The following is a 16081-nucleotide window of genomic DNA, read 5'->3' as shown; positions in this document are numbered from 1 at the left end:
TCTCTCTCTCTCTCTCTCTCTCTCTCAGGGAACTGGAACAAAGGTGAGTCTCTCTTACTATGTGCGGTACCCCATGGCCTCACCTTAGGTGACTGCATGCTTTGCTGGCTGTCCCCTCCCCTCTGTCACCTTCAGCCTTCGTCTGAACACTTTATCCCTTGTTGGCAGACATGCAGCATGTCTGAGCAAATACCAGACACAGTCACCTACTGCTAGCTCTACCTACCCTTTAAATCCCTCCCGAGCCTGGACAGATCCACACACAGCAGGATCGAGTGTGACACCTGTGCAGCTAGCCAGGTACAAGGCACACGGTGACTTCTGGACTCCAAGTTCCATCCATCCTCCAGTCGCTGCAGACCAGATTCCAAACTGCACTTGAAGCCTTCGGAACTTCCAGGCCTCCTGGATTTAGGCTTCCAGGGAGCAGAGATGGCGGCCTACTCGCCACAAGAGGTCAGCTTTTCACCAACGACTCCCCCCAACCCCCAGTACAGGATCTTTGGCACCAGGTGGGATTCTGATGAGTGGTCTGTAGGGGCCAGACCTGAGACCAACAGAGGCATTGTGAACATCTTTGGGGTTTGTATAACCTCCAAATGAGGAATATGGAGTTTGTTTTGGCAGTTGACTTTAAGGCCCTTCCAGCCAGTACCTTTCTGCATCCATGTGCATTTTCCTTTATATGTTGAGGTACAAATATTTTACCCCCACCCCTGCCCCTTCAACTTGAGGATTGATTGATTATTAGGTTTTTCGAGACAGGGTTTCTCTGTGTAACAGCCCTAGCAATCCTGGAACTAGCTCTGTAGACCGGGCTGGCCTTGAACTCACAGAGTTCCACCTGCTGCTGCCTCTGGAGTGCTGGGATTAAAGCCATATGCCACCACTGCCCTGCTACCTTGAGGTTTTATTGTTAACACATTGTGTGTAGTTTCTGGGAACTTTTCTCTGTTCCATCTAGGGGTGTGCTCTATGTTCATACGATCTGGGTTCCAGGACTAGGGTCTGTGCCTCTACTGCCTTGGCTGTATTACAGGGGAAATAGACCCCTTGGTACCCTCATGCACCTGTCCTTGGCTGTATTACAGGGGAAATAGACCCCTTGGTACCCTCATGCACCTGTTCTTGACTCTCCACCCCCACTCTCTGAAGATCCCCAGCAACTTTGCTACCACCACCATCATGGAGCCTCACTCCCGGGGTCAGCAGAGTAGAGAAGAGAAAGTGGAGAAGATGCCCCTCCACACGGAAGACATCCGCCCTGAAATGAAAGAAGATATACACGACCCCAGCTACCAAGATGAGGAGGGGCCCCCGCCCAAGCTGGAGTACGTCTGGAGAAACATCTTCCTCATGGCCCTGCTGCACTTGGGGGCCCTGTATGGGATCACACTGGTTCCCTCCAGCAAGGTCTACACCTGGCTCTTCGGTAATCGCCCAAGCCTTCTGTCCCGAGGCAGTAACCCAGCTTTCTCCCTACTCTTGAATGAGATAGACTCTGACCAAGAGACGTATCTGCTCTCTGTCCAGATTTTTTGAATCGCCTCTTCATTTCCTAAGATACTGATAACTAGACTGGGAACAGAGCCTCATGGGATTGGGATTCAGGAGTGTCAGTTCTGGGAGTCCTTTAGCATGGTTGTTAATATGAATGGTGGGGGACAAATGTATAGCAAAGAATTGGCAGTGTCTGGAAGAGCTTTTCTGTTAAAACAGCTTCCCATCTCAGCATTGCCTGCCATAAGAAAACCAAGGCCCTTGCTGAGAGGCATGAGAGCCTAATCAGAGGCCCCATGGGCTATTTTCTTAGTCAGGAGACAGAGCAAGGGGAAACTGTTTAGAGGAGATCGTTGGAGAGGAACACATAGAAAGGGTAACTCACAATAAGTATCTGTACATGATTCTGGCCAAGCCATGCGTGTTTGACTTGGAGAAAGGTGAGGCAGGCTCCCCAAACAGCCTAAGTGCATAGCTGTGTGTCTCTGTTGCTCCAGGTAGGTCCTGTCAGTCAACAAGATATTCTTAAAATGAAAAAAAAGGAGGTTCAGAAAGGGTTCATTTTCCATTCCCTGGGCAGCTAGTTCCTGCCCTGTCTCCAGAGACCATGTAGGACAAAGGGTTGAGAACCTTTTAACATTTGTTCCTGTCTCCTATCCACCCCTCCTTGCCAAGGACAGCCAGGCACAGAGAATAGAGACTTGAGAAACCCTGGGCATCAGGCTTCTGTAACAAGGAAGACAGTTACCACTGTGCCCTTACCTGTTAGCTCAGCCCCTCGGGAATCCATGGGTGTGGGCTGGTGTAGGGCTGTCCCCGGACACACACCTGTGCTTCAGGTGGTTTAACCTCTGACCCCTGATTCCTGGATCAGGAAGAGGGGATAGGACTCTGAAGGCAGGGCCCCTTACTGTCCTCTGAGGAATGGCGAGCCAGGGGTCCCTCTCTGGAAGACACAGGACTCTTCTGGTAGCTACCTCTGCAAGGGTAGTGGTGTAGAAGTTGGCTGCCAGGTGTTGGCTGCCCCTGCTCTCAGCCTCTCAGTACCTCCAGCAGGTGAGCTCTGGTCCTCAGAACTTCATCTTAACTGTAGGTGCCAGGCAAACACAAGAGGAGAACCCTTTCCTCAGGAACACAGTTTTCCAGGTACCAAATGGGGACAGTAATGCTTTGTCATGATTAGGAAGGTCACATCCCTTAGGTTAGTTGTGTGTTTTTCCAGCCTTTCTCCTCACTCAGCTACTTTGAGAGACTTCTGTCCTTCAGGGATGTTAACATGAAGAGATGAGGGGGGAAACCTCTAGCCCACTTCTTTTTTTTTTTTTAAATCATTTATTTATTTTATGTGACATGTCTTCATGCACACCGGAAGAGAGAATCAGATCCTATTATAGATGGTTGTGAGCCAACTTGTGGATGCTAGGAATTGAACTTGAGACCTCTGGAAAAGGAGCCAGTGTTCTTAACCACTGAGCCATTTCTCCAGCCCCTCTAGCCCACTTCTTAGAACAATGTTCCAAATGTTGTTTAATGACCACTATGGCCACAAGCAACCCTCCCCTGGGAGTCATGGGTCTAATCTATTTGAACTGAGCTGTCTATATGGCAGTCAGTGGGTTGAGAAAGACAGGACACAGTGTTTCAGTTCTTGTCGAAATCCCCTTGTATTCACTGTTTGTGCTTGCAAAGCCAATGTGTTAGGGACACCTGTGACGTGAAGCTAACACGGGCACTTTTGGGTGCCACACTGAGGGCTTCTGCTTTGGCCACAGCCCTTTCTTTCCTCCTGTGATTGCAAGACTCTGGCTCCTCTGTGGTTCAGGGTCAGATCATACCCGTGGCAAGAGCTCAATCTAAACACAACCACAAGCAGCAAACCACTGAGGTCTGCTCCCAGCTCAGAAGGACAGAACTTTCCCTGGCTGCACACTGGCTCTGTGGCCTCTGTGGTGATCCCAAGAAAGAATGGGATGTGTCAGGATAGGGCAGAGGCTGTTTGGGGAACTGCCATTTCTGGGAAGGACACAAGACAGTTTATACAATGTATTGTGCCTTCAACCTGAACTACCCTCTGTGGCCTCCAAGGAGCCATGGTTTCCAGCTGCCCACAGGAGTGAAGCACTGTTGAAAGTCTCCTCCAACTCCTCATGGGTACAGCCTTAGTTAGGGGACAGAGCAAGGGGAGACTTCTTGCTTCCCTATTAACAATCACACTTTCTAAGACTTTGACTTCAAAGACAGTGAGGTAGGACGTGACAACCCTCCTTAGTCCACTATGCAACGTAACAGAGTTGATGCCCTAATATAGGCACCACCAGCTGCCAGCTTAAGTGGTACCCAACATTGTATTAGCAGCAAGCATCCAGACTGACAGAAGAACCTGGTGAAGGAGAAAGAGGTTTGGGATCTTGGGGGATGGATGGCAGAGCTGGAACAGTGCCTTATTAACAGAAAACTTAGCTTTAGCCGATGGCTACAGTTTTGCTACAGTGAGATTCTGGGTAAAAACACTTAACCTTTTCTATGATCTACTTCTTCAAGATGCAGAAGTGATCACACCTCCCATCCAAGGTGTGCAGTAATTGTGAAAATCTTAATTTTCTTGGTAAGGCTTGGGCCACTGTGAAAACATAACTCTGTGTAGGACTGACTTGGCCTGAGATGGGCATGTTGCCTGCCATCATATTGAAATGCTGTTGTCGCAGCTAGTGAGTTGGCACAGACCTGTGATTCCTTGGTATCTCTTAAAATGTGGGGTTGTTTTAATTGATCAAACCAAATTTCTGTGGTTGCTGTTTTTCAAGGCACTGAGGGACTAAGCTGTGGCCCTGAGCAACTTAGAGGAAGGTCAGAGTTGACAGGCTCAGGGGTACTGCCCCCACAGACGGACAGTGAGAGTCCTGTTGCCTGTCTTGAATCATTTCTTTCTTTCTGGGACTTCTGAGCTTACCTCCATCTCTAGATATAGAGTTGGAGGCATAATGGGTACTCAAGTGTTCAAGGCCACAAGATAACAAGGCTGAGGCATGCCAGGGTACAGGGAAAAGGATCTTACTAACTTCTGATGAAACAGCAGACTAGAGAGTCAGTAAAGGGTCCTTCCACCCTTGGCCCGATGGGACCCGAAATGGTTGGTGACTTCTCTGCTGTCTCCTGATAGGACTACTCTACAATATAGTTGCCGCTTTGGGCATCACCGCGGGGGCTCATCGCCTGTGGAGCCACCGAACCTACAAAGCACGGCTGCCCATGCGTCTCTTCCTCATCGTGGCCAACACCATGGCTTTCCAGGTGAGAAGCTGCCCACTGAGGCTCTGTGTCTACCCTGTGAAGGCTGGGAGGGGGTGTGCAACACCTCAAGAGGAGCCAACAGAGAAGCCATTATCCTTCTCATTTTCCCATAGTCACAGGGGCATGCTCAATGCTGAGGGAGGTCCCCACAGCATGGGACATCTCAGAATTAGGAGGATCGGAAATGGGAGTTAACTGGAAGACCTCCATTTATAGGGCCACTATTTTCCCTGAGTTCCCCGTGTAACATGGGCTGCTCTGCTGTGGTTGCTCAGCTTAACGTATGAGTTAAGTTAGCCAATCACTGACCCTAGTTTCTGTGGGGTTTTTTCTTTTTTTCTTTTTTTTGAGACAGGATTTCTCTGTGTAGCCCAGCTATCCTGGAACTCGCTATGTAGACCAGGCTGTTCTTGAACTTGGAGAGCCAGCTGCCTCTGCCTCCAAAGTGCTGGGATTAAAGGCCTGCGCCACCACTGCCTGATTTGACTCTGGTTTCTTTAACACTCAGTGAACAATAAACTCATGCTGTAAGGTGTCTATCTTAGGAGTCCCAATGGGATCAAAAGTAATATGCCACGGACTTGGGGACTCTGCTGCAGGTAATAAGAACACTTCAATGGCAAGCAGAATGCCAGCATTTGTGACATAGATGAACTTATTAAATCCCCCAAAAATGTCTTAGGAGATTGGGCCCCATTTTGCACTTGGTCACCAAGAGGCTGGACAGGTGAACACCATGGTCTTATGAGTGACTGTCACTCTGGGTAAGCCAACTATTTGCTGAGGCAAAGCTATAACAAAAACAACTGAAAGAACTTTAGACTTCAGCAGGCCCTTGCACTCCCCCAGGAGGGCTTCTCTTCTCAATCCTGGGGTCCTCTTTCCTGTCCCTCCAGAATGACGTGTATGAATGGGCCCGAGATCACCGGGTCCACCACAAGTTCTCAGAAACACACGCTGACCCTCATGATTCCCGACGCGGCTTTTTCTTCTCTCACGTGGGCTGGCTGCTTGTGCGCAAACACCCGGCTGTCAAAGAGAAGGGCAGAAAACTGGACATGTCTGACTTAAAAGCTGATAAACTGGTCATGTTCCAGAGGAGGTGAGTTGGGGAGAGGGGCGTGGAGCCCCAGACATCTGGTGTTTAGGAACCCTACTTTTTAAATAGAACACATTAAATAAGAGCTGAAGGATTTTACTCTGTTTACATACTCACAATTGTTCTAAAACAAAATTCACTAATGTCTCATAGGCCCACAAGCACCAGTATTGCTTTCTCCTTTCTCTCTAAGATATTTCCATGAAACAAATTGAATGCAACCAATGTTCGTTGACCTAGAATAGTCATGGACACAATAGTAGAAATAGTGGAGTCCTTTTTTTCAAAAGGCCTGCAGCCTAGGCAGGTATATATGGAAAATAACCAGAAGCAAGGCAGAAAGAATACTGTCTATTCTGTGAAAGGTTCATTTCAGATTGCTTAGTAGGAACACAAGGGAAGATTTATGGTAAAAAGCAGCCCCAGAAACAAGTGATTCTGACAGTTGTGTGTGGGCAGGGACAACACAAACAGAGTGCCCAAGACCAGCTAAAGCTGACACTAGAAACAGACCTCCGTGAAGAGTGCTCTTGACATCATGGGGCAGAGATATGCTTCAGAGAGGTGAAATACAGGTGAAAGCAGCCTTTGATTGACAGGGGAAGGTCAGAGAAACAAGTTAGATGTGGAAGACCCCGGCCAGTGAAGGTAAGGATGGAAAGGGAAGGAACTGGATGCAGACAAGGTACAAGTTGAATATGAGAGTACTTAACAGGTATTAGTCAATTCCCTTGGATTGTCAGTGGTCTGGAACGGAGTGAGTAAAGCCTCCAAAAGGACAGAGCTGCCGCTGGTGGAGGGCGCTCGGTGTGCCTCTTGGAAAGCAGAGGGAGATCTGGGGATGGTAGCAGGAAACGGATGCTTGTCACACATTCTGTGTCAAAGATGGAGTTGGACACAAGAAAGCATCCCAAAGGCAACTGGAGAACCCAGGCAGTGGAACTTAGCCAATGAGTTGTGGCTTCATCCTGACTTGTTTGGCCAACATGCCCTTACACTTTGTGAAAATAAACAATGGATTTCTAGTCATCAGACCCACGACCTAACCCAAGTTCCACCAGTACTCCTCATCTAAAGATAAGGATGGAGGGATGACTGGACAGGTGGATGACACCCACAAGCCCACCTGGCACCTCAAGGTCCAAGCTGACTAAAGATACCCACAGGCCCATGTAACGAGTCTTTTTCTGTCCTGCCAAGAAACTCCCAAATAATGACACTGAGACTTCTTATTAATTATGGAAGCTCCTGTTCCTAACTGGCTCTTGTAACTTAAATTAACCTATTTGTATTAATCTACGTTCTATCGTGTGGCATTACCTCTCTTCTGTCCTGTACCTCCTGTTTCCTCTCCGTGTATCCTGGCATCTCATGTGCTCCTAGATTCCTCCTCCTCTTCCTTTTTCTCCCAGGAAATCCCACCTATGCCTCCTGCCTGCTTATTTTTGGCTATTCAGCTTTTTATTACAACAGTCAGAGGGTGCCTTAGGCAGAGACACATCTTTACAGTGTAAACTAATATTCCACAACAGGCCCACCTGGCGCTGCTTGGCCTGGGTGGGTAGAAGACTGGAGAGATGCCTCAATGGAAGGACCCAAGTTCAATTTCTGGCACCCCCATACTGGCTCACAACTTGTAAATCCAGTTCCAGAAGATACAATGCCTTCTTCTGACCTCTTGGGGTACCTGTACATCTGCGATACATGCGGGCAAAACGCTCACATACAGTGTGTGTGTGTGTGTGTGTGTGGGAGAGAGAGAGAGAGAGAGAGAGAGAGAGAGAGAGAGAGAGAGAGGAGAGAGAGAGAGAGAGAGAGAACATATACCCCTCCTGTGTTCACAGTGTAGAACAGACAGTCCAGCCCAATGAATGTGGACCTCTCAAGTCTGCTTGCCGCCCCTCTCCACAGGCTCAGTGTGTGATCTCTCCACACAGGTACTACAAGCCAGCTGTCGTGCTCATCTGCATCGTCCTGCCCACACTGGTGCCCTGGTACTTCTGGGGTGAAACGTTTCAACACAGCTTATGCATTGCTACTTTCCTCCGGTATGCTATAATTCTCAATTTCACCTGGCTGGTGAACAGCGCTGCCCACCTCTATGGATATCGGCCATATGACAGGAATATTGGCGCCCGAGAGAATGTCCTGGTCTCAGTGGCATCTTTGGGTAAGTCATCGGTTTACATCAAGACTATTAGAGGTGGGTTATTGATTAGAGCTTTAAGGCTAAGCCAGAGATTCCAGATTATAACCTACTTTTATGATTACTTTGGATCTTAGGTTTCCACTCCAAAATGAGGGCTAATCCATTGATTTCAATTTCCCAAACCATCATCAATTGCGACTGAGCCCTTTTTGTTTGTTTAGTTTTGTTTTTCGAGACAGGGCTTTTCTTTGGCTGTCCTGGAACTCACTCTGTAGAACTCACACAGAGATCCGCCTGCCTCTGCCTCCTGAGTGCTGGGATTTAAGGCGTGAGCCACCACTGCCCGGCTTATGATCGAGTCCCTTTAACTCCTCCTTTTCCAGTCGTTTCTGAGTTAGGCTGCATCTTACTGGGGAACAGCAGATGTATAAATAGAAGAACAGTAGCACCAACAGAGAGGCCAGGAAAGCATAACGATTTATATATGTAAGCCTGCTGCATGTGTAGGAAAAAATAACAGAAACCTAGTTCAGTCATCCTCAACTGTGCCACACTGCTATCGTTTCCTGACCCTTCCCCTGGCTTTCTGATGCATCCCCCATTGTATGTAGTCTCATTTGACCTGTGTTTGAAAAAAAAAAAACACCTATTCTATAAAATTCTGAGATTTTCATAGAATGGCATACCATAGGCTGATATGTGTCCCCAACTCCAGAGTCCTGGTGAGCTCAAAGTGGCTGCCAGTCTCTTGCTTTGTCTCTGCTGTTATTCTCCTCTTCTGTCCCTCTCACCTCTTCCTTGACTGCCCTAATCTTTTTGTTTTATTTAGTTACCTTTCTCATGGTCATAGGCCCATATTCTTTGACAAAGATGACCAAGACTCTCTGTGAAAGCATGTGTGGAGGTTAGCAGCCTCGTGTCAGTATCTTAGCCACACCACACACAGCCCAGTGCACAGGAGTACGTCCCTTGAGAAGTCCTGGTTGGAACTGTTTGGTTGGCAGGAATTCCTTCACTGTTTTTGTTTTCTATATAACTCCCATTATCTTCAGGAGTGTTTTGGTCTTACTTTTTAGTCAGGGTCTCACATGGTAGCTCTGGTTGGCCTAGCTCACTATGTAGACCCTGCTGGCCTCAAACTTACAGAGATCTGCCTAACTCTGCCCGCTGAGTGCTGGGATTAAAAAATGTGCTCTAGGCTCTGCTTTGGGGGATATTTTTAAAAATATTTATTTTATGTGCTTGAGTGTTTTGCCTGTGTGTGTGTGGTGTACGCCATGTGTTTTGCCTGTGTGTGTGTGGTGTACACCATGTGTTTTGCCTGTGTGTGTGTGGTGTACACCATGTGTTTTGCCTGTGTGTGTGTGGTGTACACCATGTGTTTTGCCTGTGTGTGTGTGATGTACACCATGTGTTTTGCCTGTGTGTGTGTGGTGTACGCCATGTGTTTTGCCTGTAGAAGCTAGAAGAGGGTGTTAGGTCCCCTGGAACTGCAGTTACAGATGGTTTTCAGCTACCATGTGAGTGCCAAGATCTGTATCAAGGCCCTCTGCAAGAACAGCAAGTGCTTTTAACTCCTAAGCCTCTCTCCAGAACCTGGACTGTTTTTCTTAACTTAAAAATGTTTTAATTAGTATATATTAATTACATATAATGATGAGTGTACCCCTTTATTCTTACCCCTTTACTCCTTCTTGCCCCCTTCCATTCCTGCTAATCTCCTTCCTTGTCCTAAGCAGTCCTCCTACTTTAATTCCTTTCTGTGTGTCTGTGGCCTGATGATTTTATCTGGGGGCTCACAGGAGTGCAAGGTGAACATTTACTCTGAGAAGCATGGCACTGGTAATTGGCTCCACCACTACACCTCCTCAAACTTTAGCTGCAAATAAATCCTCAGGGGAGGATGGGGTCCCATGAGCCCTTCCATTTGCCATGGTGGAATGTTGACCAGCCGGGTCTTGTACAGATCTTGTTAAATCACAGTTAAATCACAGCTGCCGTGAGTTCCGGATTGCCGCAGCCACACCCAGAAAACAGTATTCCACTCCCTTGCCCACCACTTTCTCTGGCTCTTAGCATTCTTTCTACTCTTCTGACTTCTTCTAGGGGTGATTTGATCTTCAGGGGTTCAGTGCCTTTTCTTGGTCACCGTCTCCCTCAACCTGAAAAGGGCCAGTATTGTTGGAATCAGTTCAGAAAGAAGAGCCATGCAGAGAGCAGGAGAATCCACGAGGAATGCAGAGATAATCTTGAATCCAGAATTTCTGTTCTCCTTTACCCTACAGGGTACCCATCCTAGGAGTTTCAGGACCTCAGTGGTAGAGAGAATGTCCGAGTGCTTGAAGAGTTCTCTTTTCTTAATGTCTCCTGTCCCAAGGTCAAAGCTCAGCGAATTAGCAGCCAGTGCAGTTTCCAGTGAGCCTGGAGTGGCTAAGGAAATGCCTGGCATTGGCCAGAACTCCTTCCTGGTAAATTTGTAGCAGCTGTCCACCCTGTTGGAACCTCCACCCTGAGAGAGAACAGTGGTTCTTGGGGAGCAGTTTGGCTTACATCATCTAAGAAGCACAGCTACAGTTGTCCCCTCTCCTCTGCCCTGCCCTGGCCACAGGCACCTAGGTGCAGACCCTGTGGAGCATGGGCCCTTTTCCCTAAAGCACTGATGATACTTTCCACCACAAAATCTGTCCCCATAGGCCCAGCTCCTCTCCCATCTTATGACAGAAACTTCCTCTGACAAAGGCTCCCAGGCAGGTGTGTGTGAGCAGAGCCTGTCAGCTGATTTCCTGAGATACTTCCAAGGGCATCTATTAGCTTTAGATTATAATACTGTAGGTTCATCTATTTTCAACAGTGGGGTTCTTCAAGGCTCGAGGTACATGACAGGTAAGAGGTGTGCAAAGTGTTCTCTTACCCACTGGTGTGCAAAGAGGCAGTGGCAGCAATCACGGAGCCCCCTAACTGCTCTCCTTGCTTGTTTCCAGGTGAGGGCTTCCACAACTACCACCACACCTTTCCCTATGACTACTCTGCCAGTGAGTACCGCTGGCACATCAGCTTCACCACGTTCTTCATCGACTGCATGGCTGCCCTGGGCCTGGCTTATGACAGGAAGAGAGTGTCTAAGGCTGCTGTCTTGGCCAAGATTAAAAGAACTGGAGACGGGAGCCACAAGAGTGACTGAGTCTGGGGTCATCTGGGTCTCTGTTCCATAAACCAGCTGAGCCAACATTTAACTGTTAACTACTGAATAATGCTACCAAATCCCATTCCTGAACAATTTTTTGGGGGGGGTTAGGGTCTTTCCCTGGTTTATTGAGCTCTATAGACCAGGCTGACCTCAAACTCACAGAGATCCTTCTGCCTCTGCCTCCCAATTTCTGGGATTAAATGTGTGAGCCACCATGCCCAGCTCTGCAAAGTGTTCTTGTCAAGTGTTCAAGGCAACTCTCCTTTATGACACTATACTACAGGTCTCCCTTTCTCTCTCTCTCTCTCCTAGCCCCACCTCTATGCTTTGTTCCTGCTATGCTTGTCTTTCCTTTCTCTTCACTGCCTACCTGAGAAGCAGCTGGTGAGCACTTGGTCCACCTTCCAAAGGCTTCACGACTTTTCTGATGTCTCAAAATAAGGACCTTTATCACAGATGGTTGTCTGTCTAGGTATTTGCCCAAAGCTATCGATACAACAAAACCTTTTAGCAAGTGTCTTCTTCATTGTTTTTAGCTCACACTTTACATAAGGAAAGGGAAGAAATAATATTTGTTGTCATACAGGTGCTAAAACTGGTAAGTCCTGGATGGGAGAGCATACGGAGTGTGACTCAGAAGGAGAGATGGGGCAATGTGGGAAGTAAAGGAATAGGAAGCACTTGCCAAAGTCAGACCTAGCTCCTTAGCTCCCCACAGACGTGGAGCCCTGAGCATTAACGACCATTCAATGTGGCCATGCTAGGACTCAATGGACTCTCTGTAACTCAGTGTGGTTCAGGCTGAAGAGAAGTAGAGAAAAAGCATTTAGTTAGAGGAAAAAAGGTCTCTGATGAAATAGAGTCTTCTTCCTTTAGTGACAAGGAGCTTTGTTATGTCTAGAAGAGTCTTCAGATGAGATGGGTGCCACTTGGTAAAGCAGCAACTCACAGAGGATTTTAAAGAGTCCATAGCTGCTCATCCAGCTTGCTTCATCTTCCGTTCAGCCTTCCTTGGGGTTTTATTATTATTATTCTTTATTTTCTGCTCTTGTAGGAGTTAGATAACTAGAGCAATTCCAAACATCCAAAACAGGAAAGATTGTAGGCAAAGCTGGGTCAAACAAAAATATATAGACACACGTGATCATTATATAGAACATGGAGATGTAGACACAGGTGATCATTGTGTAGAACATGGAAATGTAGACACAGGTGATCATTGTACAGAATATGGAAATGTAGACACAGGTGATCATTGTACAGAATATGGAGATGTAGACACACATGATCATTGTACAGAATATGGAAATGTAGACACACATGATCATTGTACAGAATATGGAAATGTAGACACACATGATCATTGTACAGAATATGGAAATGTAGACACACATGATCATTGTACAGAATATGGAAATGTAGACACACATGATCATTGTACAGAATATGGAAATGTAGACACACATGATCATTGTACAGAATATGGAAATGTAGACACATGTGATCATTGTACAGAATATGGAGATGTAGACACACATGATCATTGTACAGAATATGGAAATGTAGACACACATGATCATTGTACAGAATATGGAAATGTAGACACACATGATCATTGTACAGAATATGGAGATGTTTCACTGAGATGCCCCCCTCTGAGAATGTTACAGAGGTTTATAGAGCAGAGGGTTATATAGGTTGCCTGTACCTTCCATCACTGACAAGAGATGGAGATTTTGATGGGCATCTTTGCAAAGAGAAGGCTCTGAGAACATGTTGCTAGGGAACCAGAAGTTGCTGAGTTACTGAGTACCACGATGAAACAAGTTTGATGCTAGCAGTTCTATTTATTATTCTAAATTCCTCTTTGAATTTGAGTAGTACTTAGGCTCTTCTCCATTTTGTGGCCCTCACACATTGTTGCTCTCTGACCATCTACCCTACACCTAGGACTGGCTGGGGAGGATAACCAACCTCTTAATCCCCCAATTCTTGATTCCCCTATCTTTTCCTTTTCTCCTATTTATCTCTCTGTTTCTTGACCTTTCTACTTTTCCTCAGCAGGAATCTCTTGTGTACATTCAGGGTGGTCCTTCTCCTCCAGACACCATGCTCATGGGCATAGACCTTCTATGTCTCTAGCAAGGAAAGTTGTTGGACACTTCAGCGTGGCTTTTATATCTAATCTCCCTCTCCCTTTGTGTACCTCGGTCACATGAATGGCTTTAGAAAAGTTCAGCAAACATTCTAGAAATATCTCTGGCTCAGAAGGGATTTCTAGCTCATGAATCCCAAAATGCTCACATTGTGCCAGTGAAACACTGAACAAGAGTGTTTATTATCAATCCTTTCTGTGTGGACCAGCGCAGAGAGCATGGTCCCTGACCCCACCTAGCCAACAATGTGGTCCACATGGACAGTGTTCCCGGATGCTAGTGCACTGCCTGTGGCATGAGAGTCACTGGGAGGAGTCCGGTACTCACTGGGAAGGGAAGCGCCAGAATGAAAGGCAGAGAGATGAGTGTTTCACTCCAAGAAAAGGTCTCAGTCCTTGAGGCCAGCCAGCGTGCGCTGCAAAGCTTTGATATGAGCTCTGAAATGCCATGAGCTCTGCGGAACAGAATGTCTTTTATCAAACTAACCAGCATCCCCCACCATACGGCCTGAGGTAGACAACAGTATGGAAAAGTTCCCAAGAAATCATAACATCCGTAATTTGAAGAGCATGGGCCTCCCCTGTCTCTGTTGCTCAGTAGATAGGTTAGGCATGGACTTTGTCCCTCCAAGGCAGCCTTGCCTTTGAGGTCTTGGTCTCGTAGAAAAGAACTCACAGAGGATCTTTGTGGGTCAGATCAGCTGACCCGCACGCCCATTGCTAATGTCTGTTTTGAGGTTGTAATTCCACAGATCATTAGATGCCTGCTTAATAGCATATGGATGAGACCGGCATGGTGTTGCGTGACTTTAATCTTAGTGCTCAGAAGACACAGGCAGCAGGCAGATCTTTGTGAGTCTGAGGCTGGCCTGATCTGCCAGGTCAGCCAGGGATGCATAGTGAGACCCCATCCCAAGTAATCCCCCCAACCCCCCCCCAAAAAAAACAAAAAGAACAAACCCTATGCACAATAAAAAGCTTTTCTCCTCTTTGCCTTCAAGCTCTGCTCATTGGTCTGATCCTTGCATGTCGCTGTACAAGTCTGGATGGATATTTCTGGCCCAAGTGTGTATTTCAGAATCACATGGCAGAGTGATATCTCAATAAGGAACACTGGTTTTGAGACACCCCCACTCCCACCCCCACCCCAGACAGGGTTTCTCTGTGTAACACAGCCCTGGCTGTCCTGGAATTCACAGGGATCCAGCTACCTCTGCCTCCAAGTGCTGGGATCAAAGGCGTGTGCCACCATGCCCAGCCTGTTTTCCGGGTTCTAAAGCCCAATTCAAGAGACATGTTAGTGGGAAACTCAGACGGACTGTGTGACTCTCTAATAGTTATTTCCTTGTGGGAGCTCTAACGGTACACTTAGGTACTGTGTGTGCCCTTTCTTGCTCACAATGGCTGTGAGCCTGCCTCCACCCCCTCCACAGAGTCCCTGTAGACCTGAGATCCTGCCACTCTGCCTGCTGTAAACAGGAGCCCAGCTAAAGAGTTATCAGTGGAGGTACAGGATTTCCTTCTGGGTTTCAGTTTGGAAACTTGCTTTGTTAGACCTCCGAAAACTCAAGTATCCGGGGTCCCAGGCCACGTTCGCGGTCACCCCAATCACCAGGCAGATTCCAGAGCTTGCTGCAAACTGCACGAGGCTTTATTGTAATTTAACGAGCTAACCCCATGTTAGCTCGGGTCTTTCACCCACCCGCCATGGTGGATGGCTAGAAAAGACGGCTCCTAGGGCCTCCCAAGAGATCTTATAGGACAGCGTAAGGGGAGTGTCTAGGGGTACGCACAGGCTCACGATTGGTGTGCCTCCAGGCTTGGAGGGCTTGCCCTGTGTTGATTGGTCAACTGGTTGTTATGGCCCATAGGCCCTCCCAGGGTGGTTGCTATGCTCTCTACGTCATTGCTGTGCGCTTGTCTGTAAAGCACACCCAGGGTCGTAAAGCATAGCGCCACCAGCTAACTTCTGATTGGTTCCTTGTCACGAGGTAGGCATCTGACTTTCTAGTGTCTAGGAAAAGGTCACAGAAGCACGTGTTCGGCTGTTATGGCTGCCAAAAGGGAAGCTGGTCCCTTCAGTCCCCCATTTTCTTTTTGGAAATTCCAATCATGAATTGCTGTCTCTAGCATCCCCATCAGGGAGTGATAGATATTGGCATTCCCATGCAAGGGAGTTCCTTTTGACTTAGCATTTTAACCAGGGAAAATGGGCGGCGAAATTCTTTTCCAAACTGCTTCCTGCTGACTTTGGGACGAAGTTAGGGACCCCAGAAGGTTGAAATGCTAGTCAAAAGCAAAAAGGAATTTAGGCAATGGGGAATCCATCAGGGGCTTCTGGTTAGCAGACACTGTTGCAGAGACAGGGGGTGTCCATATCAGCTGGACTGGTTCACATCCACAGCAAGTCCAGGGCTCGCAGTCTACTTAGAACAGCCTGTAGTCAGCAACTGATACTCAGATGTCTGCCAGAAGCAGAAACCTGTTTAAGACATGTTTAAACTAGGAACAGAGGTTAAAACTTATTTACTGAAGCCCACAGTGCAGAAAAAGCAGATATTTGGATATCTGTTTAAACAGCAGGAACATATTTATAACTTTGAGTCCTAGCAAAAACTACAGATTTGGGCTATAAGCATGTACATTTTTCTTCTGTCTAGAGAGCCAGGTATGGATTGGACAGAGGTGCCTTTAGCCTGA

At 47.3% G+C, this 16081-nt stretch overlaps 1 protein-coding gene across 1 annotated transcript; it reads left to right on the top strand.

The window, feature by feature from the left end:
- The first annotated feature begins 432 nt into the window (after window positions 1–432).
- LOC100753241 (acyl-CoA desaturase 4) lies at window positions 433–11220 on the top strand. The gene is made up of 6 exons (XM_035441357.1): window positions 433–512; window positions 1092–1432; window positions 4661–4791; window positions 5688–5893; window positions 7828–8060; window positions 11021–11220. The coding sequence occupies exons 1-6, from the start codon at window positions 433–435 to the stop codon at window positions 11218–11220; spliced, it is 1191 nt and encodes a 396-aa protein (XP_035297248.1).
- The last annotated feature ends 4861 nt before the right edge of the window (window positions 11221–16081 follow it).

This window comes from Cricetulus griseus, chromosome 3 (genome assembly GCF_003668045.3).
Source record: "Cricetulus griseus strain 17A/GY chromosome 3, alternate assembly CriGri-PICRH-1.0, whole genome shotgun sequence".
NCBI lineage: Eukaryota > Metazoa > Chordata > Mammalia > Rodentia > Cricetidae > Cricetulus > Cricetulus griseus.
This window is presented reverse-complemented; position numbering and strand designations above follow the sequence as displayed.

Coding starts and splice junctions, on each gene's coding strand:
- LOC100753241 (XM_035441357.1), top strand. CDS start 433: ATGGCGGCCTACTCGCCACAAGAGGTCAGCTTTTCACCAACGACTCCC. Junction 1,433..4,660: donor GGTCTACACCTGGCTCTTCG/GTAATCGCCCAA, acceptor GTCTCCTGATAG/GACTACTCTACAATATAGTT. Junction 4,792..5,687: donor CCAACACCATGGCTTTCCAG/GTGAGAAGCTGC, acceptor CTGTCCCTCCAG/AATGACGTGTATGAATGGGC.